At 41.3% G+C, this 17,420-nt stretch overlaps 1 protein-coding gene across 2 annotated transcripts in view; it reads right to left on the bottom strand.

The window, feature by feature from the left end:
• Positions 1–13,097, bottom strand: part of ndrg4 (NDRG family member 4) — a 67,783-nt gene extending 54,686 nt beyond the window's left edge. For both annotated transcript variants that reach the window (XM_076112452.1, XM_076112445.1), the window contains exon 1: positions 13,024–13,097. In XM_076112452.1, coding sequence (XP_075968567.1) covers positions 13,024–13,097 — 74 coding nt within the window. The remainder of the gene's footprint in view (positions 1–13,023) is intronic.
• Positions 13,098–17,420: the final 4,323 nt, after the last annotated feature.

Here is a 17,420-nt window from a genome sequence, read left to right as displayed (position 1 = left end):
CTGCTGACTTCTCACTCACTAGTCTTAACCGTTCCACGGCCTGTAGGGGGCAACAGTGATAACACAGCTGAGTGCATTGTCGAACCCCCATGTGCTACTCTGTGCCCTGAAACACAGTGGGGGAAACAGTCACTCTCAGCTCACTTTTAGTGACAATGTGTTTGGCTAATGGCTAACTGCTAATGGAACTTGCAGTATACACATTGCCGAGTACAGCAAGTGAGTGTTGCTAAAGTGGCATGTTGCCATCACAGTCCACTCGCCACAGTGGAGGGCCGAACTTCAAAGCCTGTCTTCATCCCTCAACCAACTGTGGTCAGGCAGCCAAAGTGTCAGTGGGTGAGAAGTTATTTACAGGCCTGTTTACTATGTCCTCTCTTTCATGAAGGAACACTACTAAAAAAAAGCTTTTTCTCTCAGAACAAGCGGCCCTTTTTTCTAGTTTGGGGAGAAAACAGTCTACTTCACTGCAGTTTGTTGAGGAGAACAAAATAGAGATGTCCTCTTTCCTTTTCTCTCACTCATTTAGTCTTTTCTTTTCATTCTGCCCAGAAAGGGTTGCTATGACAACCAAGCTTAGTCCCATTGAGACTTGCTCACCTTCTGCTCACTGCTTTTCTTTTCAACGGTACATGTATATTTTCCCACCATATTATGACACCGACTTGTCAAGATTACATATCTTCTGTGTTATCACATGTGCTTTCGTCTGCTTCGTATTGTCACGTTTACAACAATCACATTTCATACTGGGTTAGTCAGAAAGCAGCAAAGGCAGAATTGACACCACAGTATGAATACTATCATTGCATTGTCGCCGTATTAAATCATAGAACTGGTATTATTGCCCTGTCCCCCCTGCTCCCCTGGTTTAAATTACACATAATGTCCTCCTTTGTTCTCCATTGGCATGTACATTTTACTAAATTACACCTCTCACAATCGCACCATAGTAGCCTTTTCTCTTTGCCTTACTCTGTGTTTTATTTTCCTCCTCCTTCAGTTCATATAGAGTTATGAGAGTCCATTTGTATTGTCTTTGCTTATTACTTTGTTCTGTTCAGATGAATGCCGGACAGATTAAAGGTAGTGACGCTTTACAATTATCAGCATCATAAATAATAATCTGATACTCATGCTTTAGAGGAGAACATGTAATCACTTTGAGATGACACAAAAATATCATATATTCCTTTTTTCTTTCTTTTTTATTGATAGTAGGCATTAATTAGAAATGTACAGATGTCTTTCAGACAATGTACATTGCATGTGCAGATTTTCATATGATGCTCATTTTAGTTATACACATAGAACAAGGAGTGAAAAAACACAGAAAAAAACAAAACAAAAACAAAAATAATCAAAGAATAAAAAGAAAACTATGTATAACTAGGGAGTGATCTATTCTCTATGGTACATTCATTGATTTATGAAAATAAAATCAGGTCTATGGGGTGTTACGTATGTAACCCATTTTTCCCAATATGACAAATATTGTTCCAGTTTGTAGTTGACAGATGCTGTCCATCCATCCATCCATTTTCTACCGCTTATCCGGGGTCGGGTCGCGTTGGCAGCAGGCCAAGCAGGCTGACCCAGACTTCCCTCTCCCCGCAACATTTTTCAGCTCATTCTGGGGGATCCCGAGGCGTTCCCAGGCCAGCTGGGAGATGTAATCCCTCCAGCGTGTTCTGGGTCTTCCCCGGGGTTTCCTACCTGTTGGGCGTGCCCGGAAAACCTCCAGTGGGAGGCGCCCAGGAGGAATCCTGGTTAGATGCCCGAACCACCTCAGCTGACTCCTTTCGACGCGAAGGAGTAGTGGCTCAACTCCAAGCTCCCTCCTGATGTCCGAGCTCCTTACCCTATCTCTAAGGCTGAGCCGGGCCACCCTACGGAGGAAACTCATTTCGGCCGCTTGTAGCCGCCACCTCATTCTTTCGGTCAAGACCCAGAGTTCGTGAACATAGGAGAGGGTCGGAACGTAGACCGACTGCTAAATTGAGGGTCTTTGCCGAGACGGTCCGGTGCAGCGCCTGCTTTACTGCTGCAGCCGCACCGATCCGCCTGTCAATCTCCCTCACTCGTGAACAAGACCCCAAGATACTTGAACTCCTTCGCTTGCGGTAGGCACTCCGTCCCCACCTGGAGGGAGCAATCCACCGGTTTCCGGCAGAGCACCATGGCCTCAGATTTGGAGGTGCTCATCCCTGCCGCTTCACACTCAGCTGCAAACCGCCCCAGTGAATGCTGGAGGTCACGATCCCAGGAGGCCAACAGGACCACATCATTTGCAAACAGCAGAGAGGCCAAGACAGTCCAACAGTCCAGCTGAGAACAGCCTAGGGTAGGCCCTGCTTTCCCTTCCTGAGCTGTCAGATGGTTTGCCAGAACCTCCTTGAGGCCAACCGAAAGTCCTTCTCCATACCCTCCCCGAACTCCTCCCATTGCCCGAGTTTTAGCATCCGCGACCACCGCAGCTGCAGCCCTTCTGGCTGTTATCTTCTCCATTTTGTAAATGTCCATCCATGTATTCAGAGTGGGACTCTCTTGTGTCAACCATTTCCTGATAAGAGTCTTTTTGCCAGCCAAGTACATTTATGAAATATTTGTCTCTTTTTGACAATGTTTTAGGTAAATATCCAAGATACATGGTCTTACTTTCTTGGGGTATTTCACCTTCAAAAATGTTTTGTAGGGCAGTGTGTATCCCTCTCCAATAAAGCAGGGCAGTCCAAAAAAATATGGTAATGGTTTGCATTTTGATTTCCGCATCCTCTCCAGCAAACAGGAGGGTTACTATCATAGTGGCATTTCTGAGAGGGTGTAATAAAATACATTATCACATGTTTCCAACCAAACTCTCTCCATGTCTGTGAGCTGGTCCACCTCCATTGAAATTTCCATATTACTGTCCATTCTTCCTCAGATATAGTTATTGCCCCCTCCTGCTCCCATTTTGTTTTAATATAGGAGGTTGAATGTGTTTTAAAATTCAAGACATTTATATATACATGAGATGATTTTACTGCCTATACCTGTGTTATATGCTTTTCTAAACAGTTCTATCAGATGTGTACTCTGTCATATTTTTCATCTTTGTATTCGCATAATGTCGCATCTGCAAGTATTGATAGAAGTCCTGTTTTTCTAGTGAGTGTTTCTCTTTAAGAGTTTCAAAACGTAGCAGTGTGCCTCCTTTCAATATGTTGCATATGGCTGTTATTCCTGTAGCTGTCCAATCCCTAAATCTAGCATCCAATTTATTTGGTGTGAAGTCAGAATCATATGCACACCATTTAAGTGTTACAATATCTCCCTCTAGTTTGTGTTCTCTTATAATGGTTTTCCATACTTCAAGAGTCCACTTCACCCATGGGTTATCAGTAGTATTTATGTGACTTTGTAGATTGTTATCAGCTAGGATTGCCTGTATGGGGGTGAAAGTTATTTTCTCTTCAATGTTTTTCCATTGAGCCTTATACGATGGGTTGCACCAGCATATTACTGCTCTCATCTGTGAGGCCCCATCCTCCCCTTTCTTTGGGTAGTTGTAGGGTTTTGAGACGGAACCCTGGGTCTTTTACCTGTCCAAATATACCAAGATAACATCTTGTCCCATTCATTAAATTGGTTTTGGTTAATCTCTATTGGTATAGTTTGAAATAGATAAAGTAGTCTGGGCAGTATATTAATTTGAATGAATTCAATCCTCGCAGTGAGACTTAGGAAAGGAATTAAGTTCCATCTTGCTATGTCTTCCTTAATTTTTCTTATTGGTGGATCATAGTTATAGTCTGCAAGTTTTGCAAGATCTTTTGTAATATTGATGCCCAGATATTTGAAGGATGTTGTTTGCCATGCAAAGGGGTATTTATTTTCAATTTATCTTGGTGGGCTATAGTTATATTTGAGTAACTGGGTTTTACCCACGTTAATCTTGTATCCTGATAGTTTACCATACTGTTCAAATGACTGAATCAGTTTAGTTAACCTGTTACCACTCCGACGGCCCGCCCGCAGCCGTTGGAGTGTTTATTGTACATCTGTGTCATGTACAGAACTGCTATGTAAAAGGTAGGTACTAATGCGACATCTCTTTGGAAAGCTAAGCTCTGATGTGAATAATATTTGAATGGCCCGTGCTCTTGAGTGGCGGAATGCGTGTTTTAGCGCCGCAGTTTTGCTGGATTGTTTTGTCATGCTTTGTTGTCATGTGAATATATGTGACTGGTTCTTGTGAGTTTGTTCTTGTCATTGTGTTAATTACATTGATTTTGACTATATACATTGTCCGTTAATGACGCAGCATCCCGTCACACGCGTTTTCATGTATCTGCACTCTGCAGTTAGTGTATTTGTAGCCCTCATAGGTGTTGAGCTTCATGTATGATTGTAAAGCCATCTGAGGCAAATTTGTGATTTTGGGCTATACAAAAATTAATTTAATTTAATTTAATTAAAATTAGGAGGTGGTTCAACTGTAGTAGGACAGCACTGAAGGCCCAGGAATAAAATACACGGCCCGCCACTGCATTGGTATGTACTTCTGTCTTGTTTTTCAATAGTTTGCTCAACATACAAAGCTGCTCAGTCGACAATTCCAACACGTTGAGTAAAACTGCTGAGGCTCACCTGATTTCTCTCCCCCAGCTCCGTCAGGCCACAAGGTTACAAACTCTGCTCAAGTGATTTAATTAGCCCCTCCTGCTCATCATCTTCACTGAGTTCATACACCTTTACCTGCATGCTTCTGCTGATTAAGAGCTTTAGAAGATGGAGTGACTGGTAAAGTACAAGCAACAAGGACACAAATATAGAGACTGCTATAGCCAGAAAATTAAAATGCTGTGAAGTCAACTGCAGCTTTGAAGCTTGATTTCTACAATACTATGGAGTGTGCAGGATTTTTGTTTGTGAATCATTGACAGAAATGGAATATAATATGAATAATTATGTTTCCATCAGTGTATAATCACATGAAACTAAGACTTTTCGTTGGCTTAGAATGAGCCCTTCATATCCAGAGTTCGACATGTTGCACCACCACGTTTCTACAGCAGCCCAGAACGGACAAAGCAAACACTGGTTCTAGAGAGAGTATTTAACGTTTTTACGTTACCTGAAGGCCACCGTAGTTCTCCAACAGTCTTGGAAAGGGAGGGGTGAGTAGAGCGGTATTCAGTTGATTGCAATCTACAACCTCATTCGCTAGATGGCACTAAATCCTATACACTGGCCCTTTAAGTGTAAAAGCACAGTGGTCATGTTAGCATATTTATGTGCTTGAATGGGCTTGTTAGTCATGCTAGCAGCATGGCTGTATGGATGACAGTGTTGTTCTGTCAGTGGGTCCACCACTTTGGTCCAGACCGAAATGTCTCAACAAATAATTGACAGGTTGCCGTGAAATTAGATTCACCCATTCGTGGAGCCCAGAGGATGTATTCTACTGACTTAGGTGTTCCTCTGCTTTTTCATCTAGTGCCACCAGCAGATCAAAATGTTCACTTATTCAGTGAAACATCGAATGAGCTTTAGTGATCCACTGATCATTAGGTTTAACACTTCTAAATCATCAAATACGGCTGCTTGGTCATCAGTCCTACGTACCTCTATTGCCGATAACCGTGATATCAATACGGTAGCTAATATCGCTGAAGCTGCCTGCCCCTGACCATATATTTATAAATAAACACATCATGAAATTTATGAAAAACAGAAATAATCTAAATAGCAGCAGTCTATCCATCATCTGTCTGCCATCTTATTTCCTCCCCGACGTCTTTTTATTGAACTACGTGGATGTGATTCCTGGTGGAGCTTCCTCCAGTCAAGCAGAGTGGCGACGTTAATCCCGACTGACATGCCCCCCCGACATTCACTTCCACACATCCTTCCTCCCGTCACCATCATCCGACCTGTTGGTCCGTGTGGTGTGCACACAGATAAGACATCTTTTTACTTTTTACACACCTACATGTATGTATGTATGTTTAAATCACAGTTAGCAGCTCAGCTAGCACCATTTTAAGAGAAATGTATGACTTATTTATAGCTGCTGAACGTCTACAGGAGTCTTCAGAGAGGCTACCCAGAGCAGAGATATCTATGTCGGAGTGGAGGATTAAATATTCAATATCATCTATCAGCTCCAGACTGAGCAACACTTTCTCTTCTGACATAAAGCAGCCTCGTTTTCTGATTGAAGGCTGTGTGTTTTTGCATTCATGCTTAGTGTATTCATAACAAACAGCAAGCTGATTCAGGTAAAACAAAGGAGAGTAAAGAGCACACAGGGAATGTCCAGTGACGAAGTGGTGTGCTCACACTTTTAACAACACGCTCCCTCTGAGCTCTATTTTTGCCTCAGCTCTCAGTGAGGGGCATCAGAGGGGTGCGAGAGGGCGGCGCCCCTTTTAAGGGCCTAGGTTTCTGCTGGGAGATGGTTTTCAACAGTGAGGATGTGAGCAGAAGACAGAGCCCTAAACCTCTGTAATCTCCAGTCTTATTCATCCATTTACTTTGAGTATTGTCAGGTTTCTAAAGGACACATCTGTAAGAGCTTTAAAGACCTCTTTAATGATACCTGAAATTCAATTTGAGACCAATTAATAATCCCATATTAAGAGACAAGATTGCCAGATGCAGCCTAAAACTCTGACTAAATATAGATAATGGAACCTCATTCATTCTTGATCTTGTTAACAACAGGAAAGGAAACATCTCACCACTATTTAGTAGCTGTTCATGATTTCTGATGGAGTCAGTTTTCAAGCCAACATGAATTGGAAGTCCTTAAAGTGCAGAAAAATTATTTTAAGCATCTAGAATAACACAAACTCCAACTGCTGATGAAGATCATGTGATATTATTGAAAGCTCCAGAACAGCTACTAAATGGAGCCTGTGGGAAGATTGTTTTCTCAACTTCTGTAAAATCGTTATTTTAGGAAATGTGTGTGAAAAAAAGTTGAATTAAATTAAAGTCAACCTGTCCATCAGGTTGGATACTGTGTGAAATCAGGCTGAATCACGCAGGTTCACCATCAAATCGATTAGCTCAGACTCCAGGGGGGCCAGCAACCAGTTCACCATGGATGGACCCAGATGTGGCTTGACTGCTGCCTTCGGCCTGCAGTCAAAGCTACAGCGGAAGGAGGAGAGCTCAGCGCCCGGAAGCAGTGGCTCCTTCCAGGAGCTTCTCCTCTCTGCTCCTCCCGTCCCCACTGGGAGCCAACACCGACACTACACTGCTGGAAACCCAGGCCGTATTGCTGGGCCCACTGAAGAGAAGGGAGGCAAGGGAGAACCAGGACTGAGCAGAGCAGACTGTAAGACCCTGCTAAAGTCAAATGAGAGGTTTTCTAAAAAGGACTATGGTCCCTGTAGAAACACTTTCATCCACAGGGACCACCAAAATTGACACAAATAAAAGTTCCTAGTAAAAACTTTATTTAAAAAGAATGGGTTATTTATTCTTTCAAAAGTTCTGTATTCTCACTTTTTTATATTATTGTACATGTAATAAATAACAGTGGGGAACAGTTTATTGCACTGAGCATAACTTTACATACATTTTACATTTGTGATTTATATATTTGGTATTGGAAAAATATTGTGACATTATTTTTATTTCCGTTTTATACTGATCTAAAAGTGGAAATACAATGTAAGAAATAAGCTAGTTAGAAAAGTTAGATTTTGAGTTGAATGTCTGGATATTTTTATCAGCACCAGCAGTGACGACAACCAGCATGCCAAGATTAAATTCATGCATAACTTAACTAAATCCTGCTCTGATGTATAACCTCAAATATGTTCCCAGCTTTGAAGGACTGTGTTGGTTCGATGAAGAGTTGGCACTGCCTGAGGTGTGAGTGAGCAGGTGTGATTAAAGTGAAGCCCACTGACGTCCAAGTTGACCATCACAGTGTGAAATAAAGTTTTAATGACATCGTTCTCCACCAATGTTCAGTAAAATATGCGATCAGGACATCGGTATTCATGCCTTCTATTCGCTGAGCTCTGATAATGTTACATTGTAAATAACCAATCCGTGTTGAAATTGACAGGAGAGCTACTAAAGTGGTCTAATAATATGTAGTGTTGGTGATAAACTTGAATAAATCCAGTTGTTTGAAGGAGATGTTTTCACAGCAACATAAACAAATTCCCTCTTAGAGAGGGAACTATAACCTGTTAACACTAGCTCTTAACAGCTTATAATACATCAATAAAACTATTCATGACAAGATGTGTTTTAATCTTAAGCAATCTTTTATTTCCAAATCATTTGAATTTTTATGAAAAAAAAACTATAAATGACTATAACAAAGTAAAAGAATAACATACGAATTAGTGATGGTTTACACTGATTTCAGAGTGGTTGAAATGATGTTTGGGATGGTGGCAAAAAAGCTGCTATAATCAAACAAAGGGATCTGTATCTGCCAATATGGATCATCAATGATCTGCAAGTAGTATCAGCGGCAAAACAACACGATCAGGAATCTCTAACAGATTTGCTCCCTTTTTTTGTTGTTGTAGTGATTCGATTTTTGATCCGATCTGTGAGTTTCATGATCCATTGCACCACTTGTTCACAGCTGGGACTTTGTCCAGCAGATTGGTAGGCACTGAGTTAAGTTTTGTAAGACAACTTGTACTGATGCTGGAATCCTGCGCAATCCTGTCTTCCAGCAAAATTAGCTGGAATTATATTACAGTAGCTGTTATCTTCACCATTGTGTTAACCCATGATCTACATCATAACATCAAACTAACTGACTCTTGCCACATGAGCTCCACCTAGAGATCCCACCAAACCAAATATGAGTATGTTTGTGTGGGACACATTACCAATGCTGAGAGGTGGTCTAACATTTTAATGTGATGTCTATCTAACTTTAAAAAATAAAGATAACTGTGCTTCCCTTCAGCTCGTAACATCTCTGTACTTTGCTTTTACATAGTCTTTTTTTGTGTGTCTCCGCCAGGAGGATAATGCGATCGGTTGCATGCATCCGTGAGTGAGTGTGCACCTTGTTGTCTGTCCACGGCTCACATTCCGCTGCAGCAAACTGCATACTATTTTGGGTGGCCATTTATAGAATCATGCTCCACCATGGACCGCTATAGGCTCACTTAAGCCTGAGTGCCCCCTTTTTGGGGGGGCTGTGGAGAAAGTTTAGCATATACCATCGAAAAAAATGCACTTATCACGAACGAATATAGTGATGTCACACATCAAATTAAACAGCAGAACCTGGGCTACAAGAATACGCTCCAAACACAACTCAAACATTAACTAAATGAATTATCAAATATCAAAATCCATATAGCGCCACCTAGTCAACCCACTCGCCACATTTCTGGCTCTACCGCTGTGGTATTTTATGCAATACGCACACACGATATCTCAAAAGAAAGCAGCCACTCCACAGATTCCGGACATATACATCAATAACAAAGCATGAGCGAGATATGAGCCAAAGAACACCAACAACAGAAATCGCTTCATCAAACGATAGTTATAAAATTTCTCTTACCTTTGCTGTTTTTCATCGATATATATTTATTTTCCCAGTAATTCCAGACTGAAATACATTACAACTACGTCCTGTGTTACACTAAAATCATTCCGGGCGTTTCTAGGTTGCTGTCGGTCCAAGCAGGAAGTATAAGAATCGCCTTGCGTCATAGCCAGCACGTTTCACAGGATGGCGCCCTGCTGATTCTGATTGGCTAACAGTGCTGTTAATCTCATTCTGGTTGGTATAGCTAAATTGTATTGGCTCTAACGCTTCAAATGAGGTGTCAATCACTGAAATCGACCAATGGGTTGCTGAGATAGTGCCCTGCGTACTCACAGGGGGCTGACATCGAGAAAAACTCTATAGTACGCAGAGAGACACAGAGAGGACTCAGAGAGGATGCTGTCTTTCAAAATAAAGCCCAAACTGCTGTATTTGGATGTATTGAACACCATTAGTAATATACAAGTGAAATATATAGTTTGGTACATGAGAAAATTCAAATGGCACACATGGTGCCAAAATGACCATTTTGGAGACCTCACCTGAATTCTCTGTACTAAAACCTCTTCTGCTTCACTTTATCAAAGTTAGACTTTGCAGAGACACTGTTCATATATTGTGCTATGATTTGGGTGAGGTTTAGACCTGCAGCTGCATCATTCCAAAGAAATAATAATCCTATAAGTGCTTTTTGTTTTAGGCGAACCTGAAACTTTTCAATTTGTGCTGTGTCCCATCTTCATTTACTCTTTACCAGTAACATATATTTACACATCTGAACAAATCTAACAAGTGTTCCTTTTATTACATCAAAATTATTCAAATAGACATTGTGGTTGCAGAGATATACTCTCTTTAGTATGGGTATGCAATTTTCGAGCAGAGGCCTAAAAAATAGGTTTGTTTTGATTTGTACTGCTAAGCTTGGTGAATTCCAATATTTGTTGTGTATTGCAGTGTATTATGTGTATTATGGCTGTACCAGGACATTGAGCAGATAAATTGCATACATCACCGCTTGTTTTTGAGTGTGTATTAATTTGCTCTACAGTCAATTGGTTGCCTACATCACTGTTTTTTAGTTAGCTCACTTATATTGTTTTATACGGAGTGTTTGGTTTAGCGTTGATGGAACTACCAGTACACACACTGCTCTACCCATGCATCACTGGTTATTTATGTCGTGCTGAGGTGTTGAAATATTAACCTCTTATCTACCATTATGCTAAGGCCACTAACCACAGCCAAACATGGATGCCAGCAGGGCAGACGGGCGAACAGTGTGTGGCAGCACACTGAGGGGAGGGGCGAGTGTTTGCCGGACTCCTTCCTGAACCAAACGGAGAGCCAGATGTCGGGGAGCAAAGCTCGGTGGAGCATGCTAAGTGGATGAATGGTTTCCCGGGCAAACCGCAGTCACTTCCTACAGAGACACATGGCTTTATAACAGTGTACACTGAAAACAGGTCTGGTGGAAAACCTAACCCTTCCATAAAGTCTGTGTCCATGTATGAACCAATCTTCACACAAGCTTTCTCAGCTGTGTTCTTCATTAAGTGTCTTAGTTGTCTTTCTTAATGGCTATCTCATCTGTTTGTTTACTTATGACCGGTCAAGGGAAGATAGTAAATCTGTTGTGTTCACGTCAGTATATACGTAGGCTGATTTACAACCATGACGTTTCCTGATTAGGATAAGATGACCCTTGAACAGAACAAATTGTCAAAGAAACGGCTCCAAAGTGATGTTCCAGATCTTATGCAAATTACTCTGTGCCAACGCATTTGTGTGTTATCCGTAGTGTATATATATCAGAGACTCAGAGACAGACCTTTGAGCAGCCTTGATGCATAACCTGTTTGTGAATCAACTCTGTCTCCTTCTTGCAAGAATAAATGTCCTGATTTTTTACATCGGCCTCGAGTGAATTTTTCTAACAAGGTCACAACCCAGCACCCCAACAGTAGTGATTGTCTTGTATTTTATTTGTGACTGGAGCTAAAACTAAATCATGTCGAGCGATTAAGGGGTACCTCATAGAGGAATATTAGAATAGATCTTGATGAAAATCGCAATACCCTACAGAAAATAAAGAGCGATGTAAATCAAGTGAAAAATAAATAGAGTTTATTAACCTGAATTACAAAAATATATATTGTACTTTTTTTACCTAACTCCATAGAAATATAGCTGTAGTCGTAGTACTTCTGGTTTTGATCGTGGTCTGAGCAAGGGGGGCAAAGGGGCCATTGCCCCATACCAGTTTACTCCCCTGGCCCTTTTTGGCATCATGAAACTTTACAGCTGTGTAGTCTAGATCAAAATGAAGGTTGAGTTCGAAGATGGCCGCGGTCCAAGTAAGGGCGCCAGAAGTAGGAGTGTAGGAAGTTGGGAAGTGGCCATTGGCCCCACCACTTTACGCCCCTGGCCCAATTTACCATCGCTGCTGGTGTGATCCCATCGTAAGACGGTTTCTTGTGGTAAACTGTATTTATAGGAGATCTGAGGTCTCTAATACTTTCACTTTCTGGAAAGTCAAATGCTTCCGCTTCACCACAAATAAAATTCCTTTCACCAGGAGGCAGAATTCACAAACACTGCAAAAAAAATCAGAACCATCTGAATGGCCAGACACCACTATTGTACTATTTACATCTCATTATGCTGTTGATACAGTAGCTATTGCTAACATCAGATAGAGTTTTCCTCCGGTTATTAATCCTCACAGACACTGAGGGGAATGCGAGGAGGTGGTACAAAAACACACCACATGTATTATTTTTAGACTGATGGATTATGATCCTTGCCAGGCTGCTATTTTTGTTCTGTACAAATAACCCACTAACTAATGCACATTCAGTTATTAAGAGATTTCTATTTCAGTACCAATCCGTATTCAGCGACATTTCAAATCTCTTTCTATTTTGCATACGGTGCATACATTTTTCTAATGAATAACAACTTAACTTGCAAATGACCCATCTTGAGGACATCCACATATGACACTGTTGCCTCCAGTGTGCCTCCCTCCATTTTTATAGATATCCTCCATTAGTGACCACAGCAGAGACATTCAATAACCAATGTGTCAGCAGCAGCATTCACATAATGAATTGATGGCCTTCACTTTACACATCATGACATCCACTCTTGCTCTGAACACAAGGCAACTTTTTCTTCTGCAGGGATCACTAAACACAAAGATTACGATTTAGAAATTATTTCTAAATAGATATTTGTCAGATGACAGATGACTACTCAACCTGTTGCATGTCTGTTTAACAACTAGACAATGAGTTCTCGTTGGATTTGTGGGCTTTTGCGCCGCTGCTGCAGAATGAACATGTGAAACACGGGACTGACTGATTGACAGAATGGAACGGATGGACGGAAAATGTCATAGATAAGTCCACACAGGCTGGATAAAGGAGGGACCTGTGCGGCACTGGTATGTAGGTAGGTACAGTGGCTTCAAGGGTCCTACGTACATGGTCTGCAGGAGGCTCTGTGGAACCGTACAGCCAGCCTTGGGAGGAAAGTTCCAAAATAATCCAGGCCCCATCTAGCAGTGGGTATAAAATACAAGAGACAAGGTCTACTGTACTGGTGTTGGTGCATTGCAGGTGCAAAGGTAGTAATAAGATTCACAGAATTATGTGAGGAGACTCCATGCAATAAAACTACACAGAGCAGACAGAAGGTATCATTAGGTAGGAGGCAGAGATGAATAGGATCCTGTGGAAATTGCCGGGGAGAGAAATGTGAAGGTTAACATTTAATAGAAGACTGTTGTGTGATTGATGCTAATCTAGTTATTAGATTTTATAATCAATAACAAATCCAGTGTGAGGTCTTTAAAGTTGCATTAACTGACTGTTATGGTGGCCAGAAAGAAGTCCAACAACACAGACTGTAATTCACATGAATAATACTGTAGTTCCATTTCCCAATAGACACAAGGAAACTAATTAGAGCAGAGATCCAAAAGAAGCATCTAGCAAATCAGCATGCAAAACACGGTGATAACAACATTGCTTTTTTCCAGTGGCCCACTTGCAGTGCCAGCCTTCATTGTTGAAAATGCCACAGGGTGGGAGGGGGGTTGGAGGTGGTGACAGTGGGGTCTTTGGACTCCGAGGAGTAAGAAGAGTTGTTCCAAAACAGAGAGAACCAGAAACACAGAGAAAGCCTTGCACACCCGAAATCTCTGAAACGTCTTAATCAATGACAACAGTATTTATCAGCATCTATATGAATCATATGGAATCACCAGTTTATTCTAAAGGACAGTTGAAACCTTACCTATTGCCTCTTTACCCTTTAAGTCAAACTGAAAACATAAAAATATATGCTGCATTCAATTTGGAAAGGGAAATCGGAATTTCTGATTTCAACTAGACCACCACCTGAAGTCGGCTTTCTGAATCTGAAAGTTGTGGCGTTTGTATGCTGTTTGTATCAACTGGTAATGCTAATAATAGCTATCCTGACTGGAGCAAACCCCATTAAGTGTTCTGACTTGTTATACTGGAACGCAGTCAACTCTGGTGTGACGTCATAGCAAGCTCCTATTTCCAATTTCCGAGGTAAATGGAATGTAGCAATAGTAGGAAAATACACTGATAACACTTTTTTAACAGTCTTTTAACAACTTTCAACATTTAGGAAATGCAGTCGTGCTTTTAAGCTCACATTCCAGTCAGAAAGTGAAAATTAGCTAACTAGCTAGTTAGCCTACCTGATAGACATTTAGGGGGGGGGGGTTAGCTAGCTTCAGCTGTCTTTCATTGGCCCAGTTATGGGGAATGACCAGACTGTCAAGACAGACTGTTTCTTTTTCTAGGGAAAATGTATTATAATTTCAGTTTTGACTTTAATTCTTGTTTTTCGCACAAATAGTGAGCTACTGCCATTCAAAAACTCCCAAATCCTTTCTCCAAATATGGGCTCACTGAAGCAGTGATGAGTTACGCAGTAGCTCATGTAGGAACAACAGCAGCAGCGTATTGCTCTTTGTAAATCTATTTATAAACCCCGACCTGAGAAACAGACCCACTCCCAAAGGCAAGACAGGCTCGGCTTCATTGGTTTCATGTGCCGATAGAGCAGCGCAGCACTGAAAAAAGCCAATAGGTGGCGTTCCTAAAAGAGGGGGGGCCAATTCACTAAAGGATTGAGTTGCTTTTAGGGATACTAAACTTGCACGAATCAGACAAAAAGGTAGAAAAGTGCAATTGCTGCCAAATAAAATATACACATTTAAATGAAGTCAAATCCAGACAAAATGTGCCCCATTTATGCAAATGAGCCTCATTGCACTAACAGTCCAATTCACAAAGAACAGCGCTAATAGCCGAACACAGTTACAGTGAAATTATTTGAGTCAGAGAGCTGGTGGTAGCTGAAGCGCTAAGGGGTGTTCACTCAAACTCGCTTATTTTGGGACGCACTGACAGGATGCAATGACAGTTTTGTCATGAAAATAAATAAAATATTGTTTTAGAGTAGATGAGAAAAAAAACTAGCTTAAATTGAATGAAAAATAAGGTGATTATATAAACAAATGAAAAAATGATTTCTTCCCTCTACAAAAAAACAGCAAAAATGCATTAAAATACCAATATTTGTGGGCTTGTTTACCCTGTAATATCTTTAGCCCATTCTCTTTTGTGAATGGGACATTGAGATGGGCCATATAGCGGTTTCAAGTGAAGCGCAATTTATGGTGCCGTTCCTTGTGAATTCGCCCAATAATGTGAAAACACTTCTTGCCAGGAGACGATAAGAGGAGCAGAGTTCTCCAACGGAAGAGGACCAAAAAAAAAGGGACATACAGCATGTTGCTATTACAGTGGGAAGCTTTTGAGTGGGATGCAACATAACATCTCCTTAATCTAGTCTAGTTATGGTTTGACCCAGACAGGCCCTTTAAAAATATATACATATATATTTGAGACTTATGAGGTTTATTAGTAGCATTTCCAATTTGTTACAATTCACAAAAAGGACTTAAATCCTATGTCTTTTAAGTCTTACATTTTATTCAGTCTTTCAGCAGCATTCAGCTAATGCAAGCAGATTCGCTACACTGCTTGCTAGCACAAGCCTGCAATTCAATCATCTTTTATGACTGCCACCTACTGTACTGTAGATTCAGCATTCAGAAACCAAACACTATTTTCTATACATGCTCTTTAGACTTAAGTCTGTTGTGTTTACTGAGAGTGAAAACACTTTTTCTAGAAGCAGCCACTTCAACACACCAACCAAGTTTCACTGTAAATATAAGAATCTCAGCACAAACACATGATCTTTTTAGTTGTGTTCATAGGCAACGGCTGTAGTGTAAATGGCGTACTTTTTTTTTCTGCAGGGACAATAAATTCAACCTGCCGACGTGCTATTCACTCCATTGCAGAGGCTGGCGATGGGAGGTGTGTGTGTGTGTGTAATGGGGAGGAGGTGGGGGTTGAAGTAAAGTATAGAGTACAAAGCAGCAGGGCTACACACACACACACACAATGTGCCAAAACTCATTTTACCATCCTTCTATTCAGCTGCAGCATATTGAAGCTTAACTCCAAATTTCTTAGACGGAGAAAAAATATTCTGCTTGTGTCAGCATCACAAAGACTTTTAGAGCCTTGATTTTTTTGGGGGGGGGGTACAAAAACACAGTTTCACACACATTCTCAGACAAAAAAAACAAATCATGCTCCAGACGGATCAAGCTTTACTGTACCTGTGGTGGAGTAGAGATCTTTTCCAGTCGGTACGGTTGGGTTTAGCTGTTCTCTGCTCCCAGTGTTCGTGTGAGCGTCCCTCAAGCTGCTGAGGATTGGAATAGTGGACGTTGTGTGTGTGTCTGTGGACTAAACGAAACGAGAGAGAGATTAGTCTCTCTTTCTCTATCTCCCTCCCCTTGCCGATGATAAACAGAGAGCACGTGGCCTCACCAATGATGCGGTGGGAAGTGAAAAAGTGACAAAGGGTGGGAGGGAGGAGGAAAGGGGGCAAGTAGAGGAGAGCAGACAAGGGGGAAAGAGTTGAGTCTGGCTGGGAAGGAGATGTGTGTGTTCATGTTGTTCTCGAAAGCAGGACACTGCAGCTTTGAGTTGGCAAACACCAGCGCGGAAATTACTCATACCTTTTTTTGAGCACACCGACAAATATGTGACAGAAAATATCTACTTTTGAACATCCAATTGTGACACAAATATCAGATCGCAGACATCCTTACACACACACGCACACACCAACCGACAGGCAACCAGGGGAGCTTTGTTGTCTGGTCAAAGGAATTCACCATGTTTGGGCAACTGGGGCATGATGGAAACACTGATTACTGATAGCAGCATCATCCAGCAATCCATGGCAGAACTTCAGCAGAGACTCCTTTGAATATAATATGACACATTTATAACAGGAGATATTCTAGGCCTCTGAAGCGCAGTTGTTTGTACAAAGCTTCAAATATGTCATCCTTCCAGATCAGTCCGCTTCACCGCGATATTTGGTTGAGAGTTCTTAAGCAGCCCCGAATCCTGAAAATGATGTTCCTATACTACAAAAATGCATAGTGAACTACATTTTGTTTTTGATCATATCTGCTTTTGAAGTATCAAAAATACGTCACCGGAAGCCCACGCAGGAAGGAAGTACATGTGGGGGTCACTAAACACACTTTAACCCAGGAGACTGCCGTTTGTGTCCTGTGTTTTGTTGAGTCTTTGTTTTTTATTCAATTTCGTAGTCATTTAAAGCCATAGTCGTAGCCGTAGTCATGATGTGCTTTTACTAAAACCAACCAAGTACTTTTTTTGTCATTTGTTTTGTTTCAATTTACAAGGTTAACCATGTGTTTCAACTGTGACCGTAATCTGGG

This window comes from Anarhichas minor, unplaced genomic scaffold (genome assembly GCF_050575085.1).
Source record: "Anarhichas minor isolate MPS153535 unplaced genomic scaffold, ASM5057508v1 ptg000005l, whole genome shotgun sequence".
NCBI classification, from domain to species: Eukaryota; Metazoa; Chordata; class Actinopteri; order Perciformes; family Anarhichadidae; genus Anarhichas; species Anarhichas minor.
Note: the sequence above shows the minus strand (reverse complement) of the source record. Positions and strands in the feature narration are given on the sequence as shown.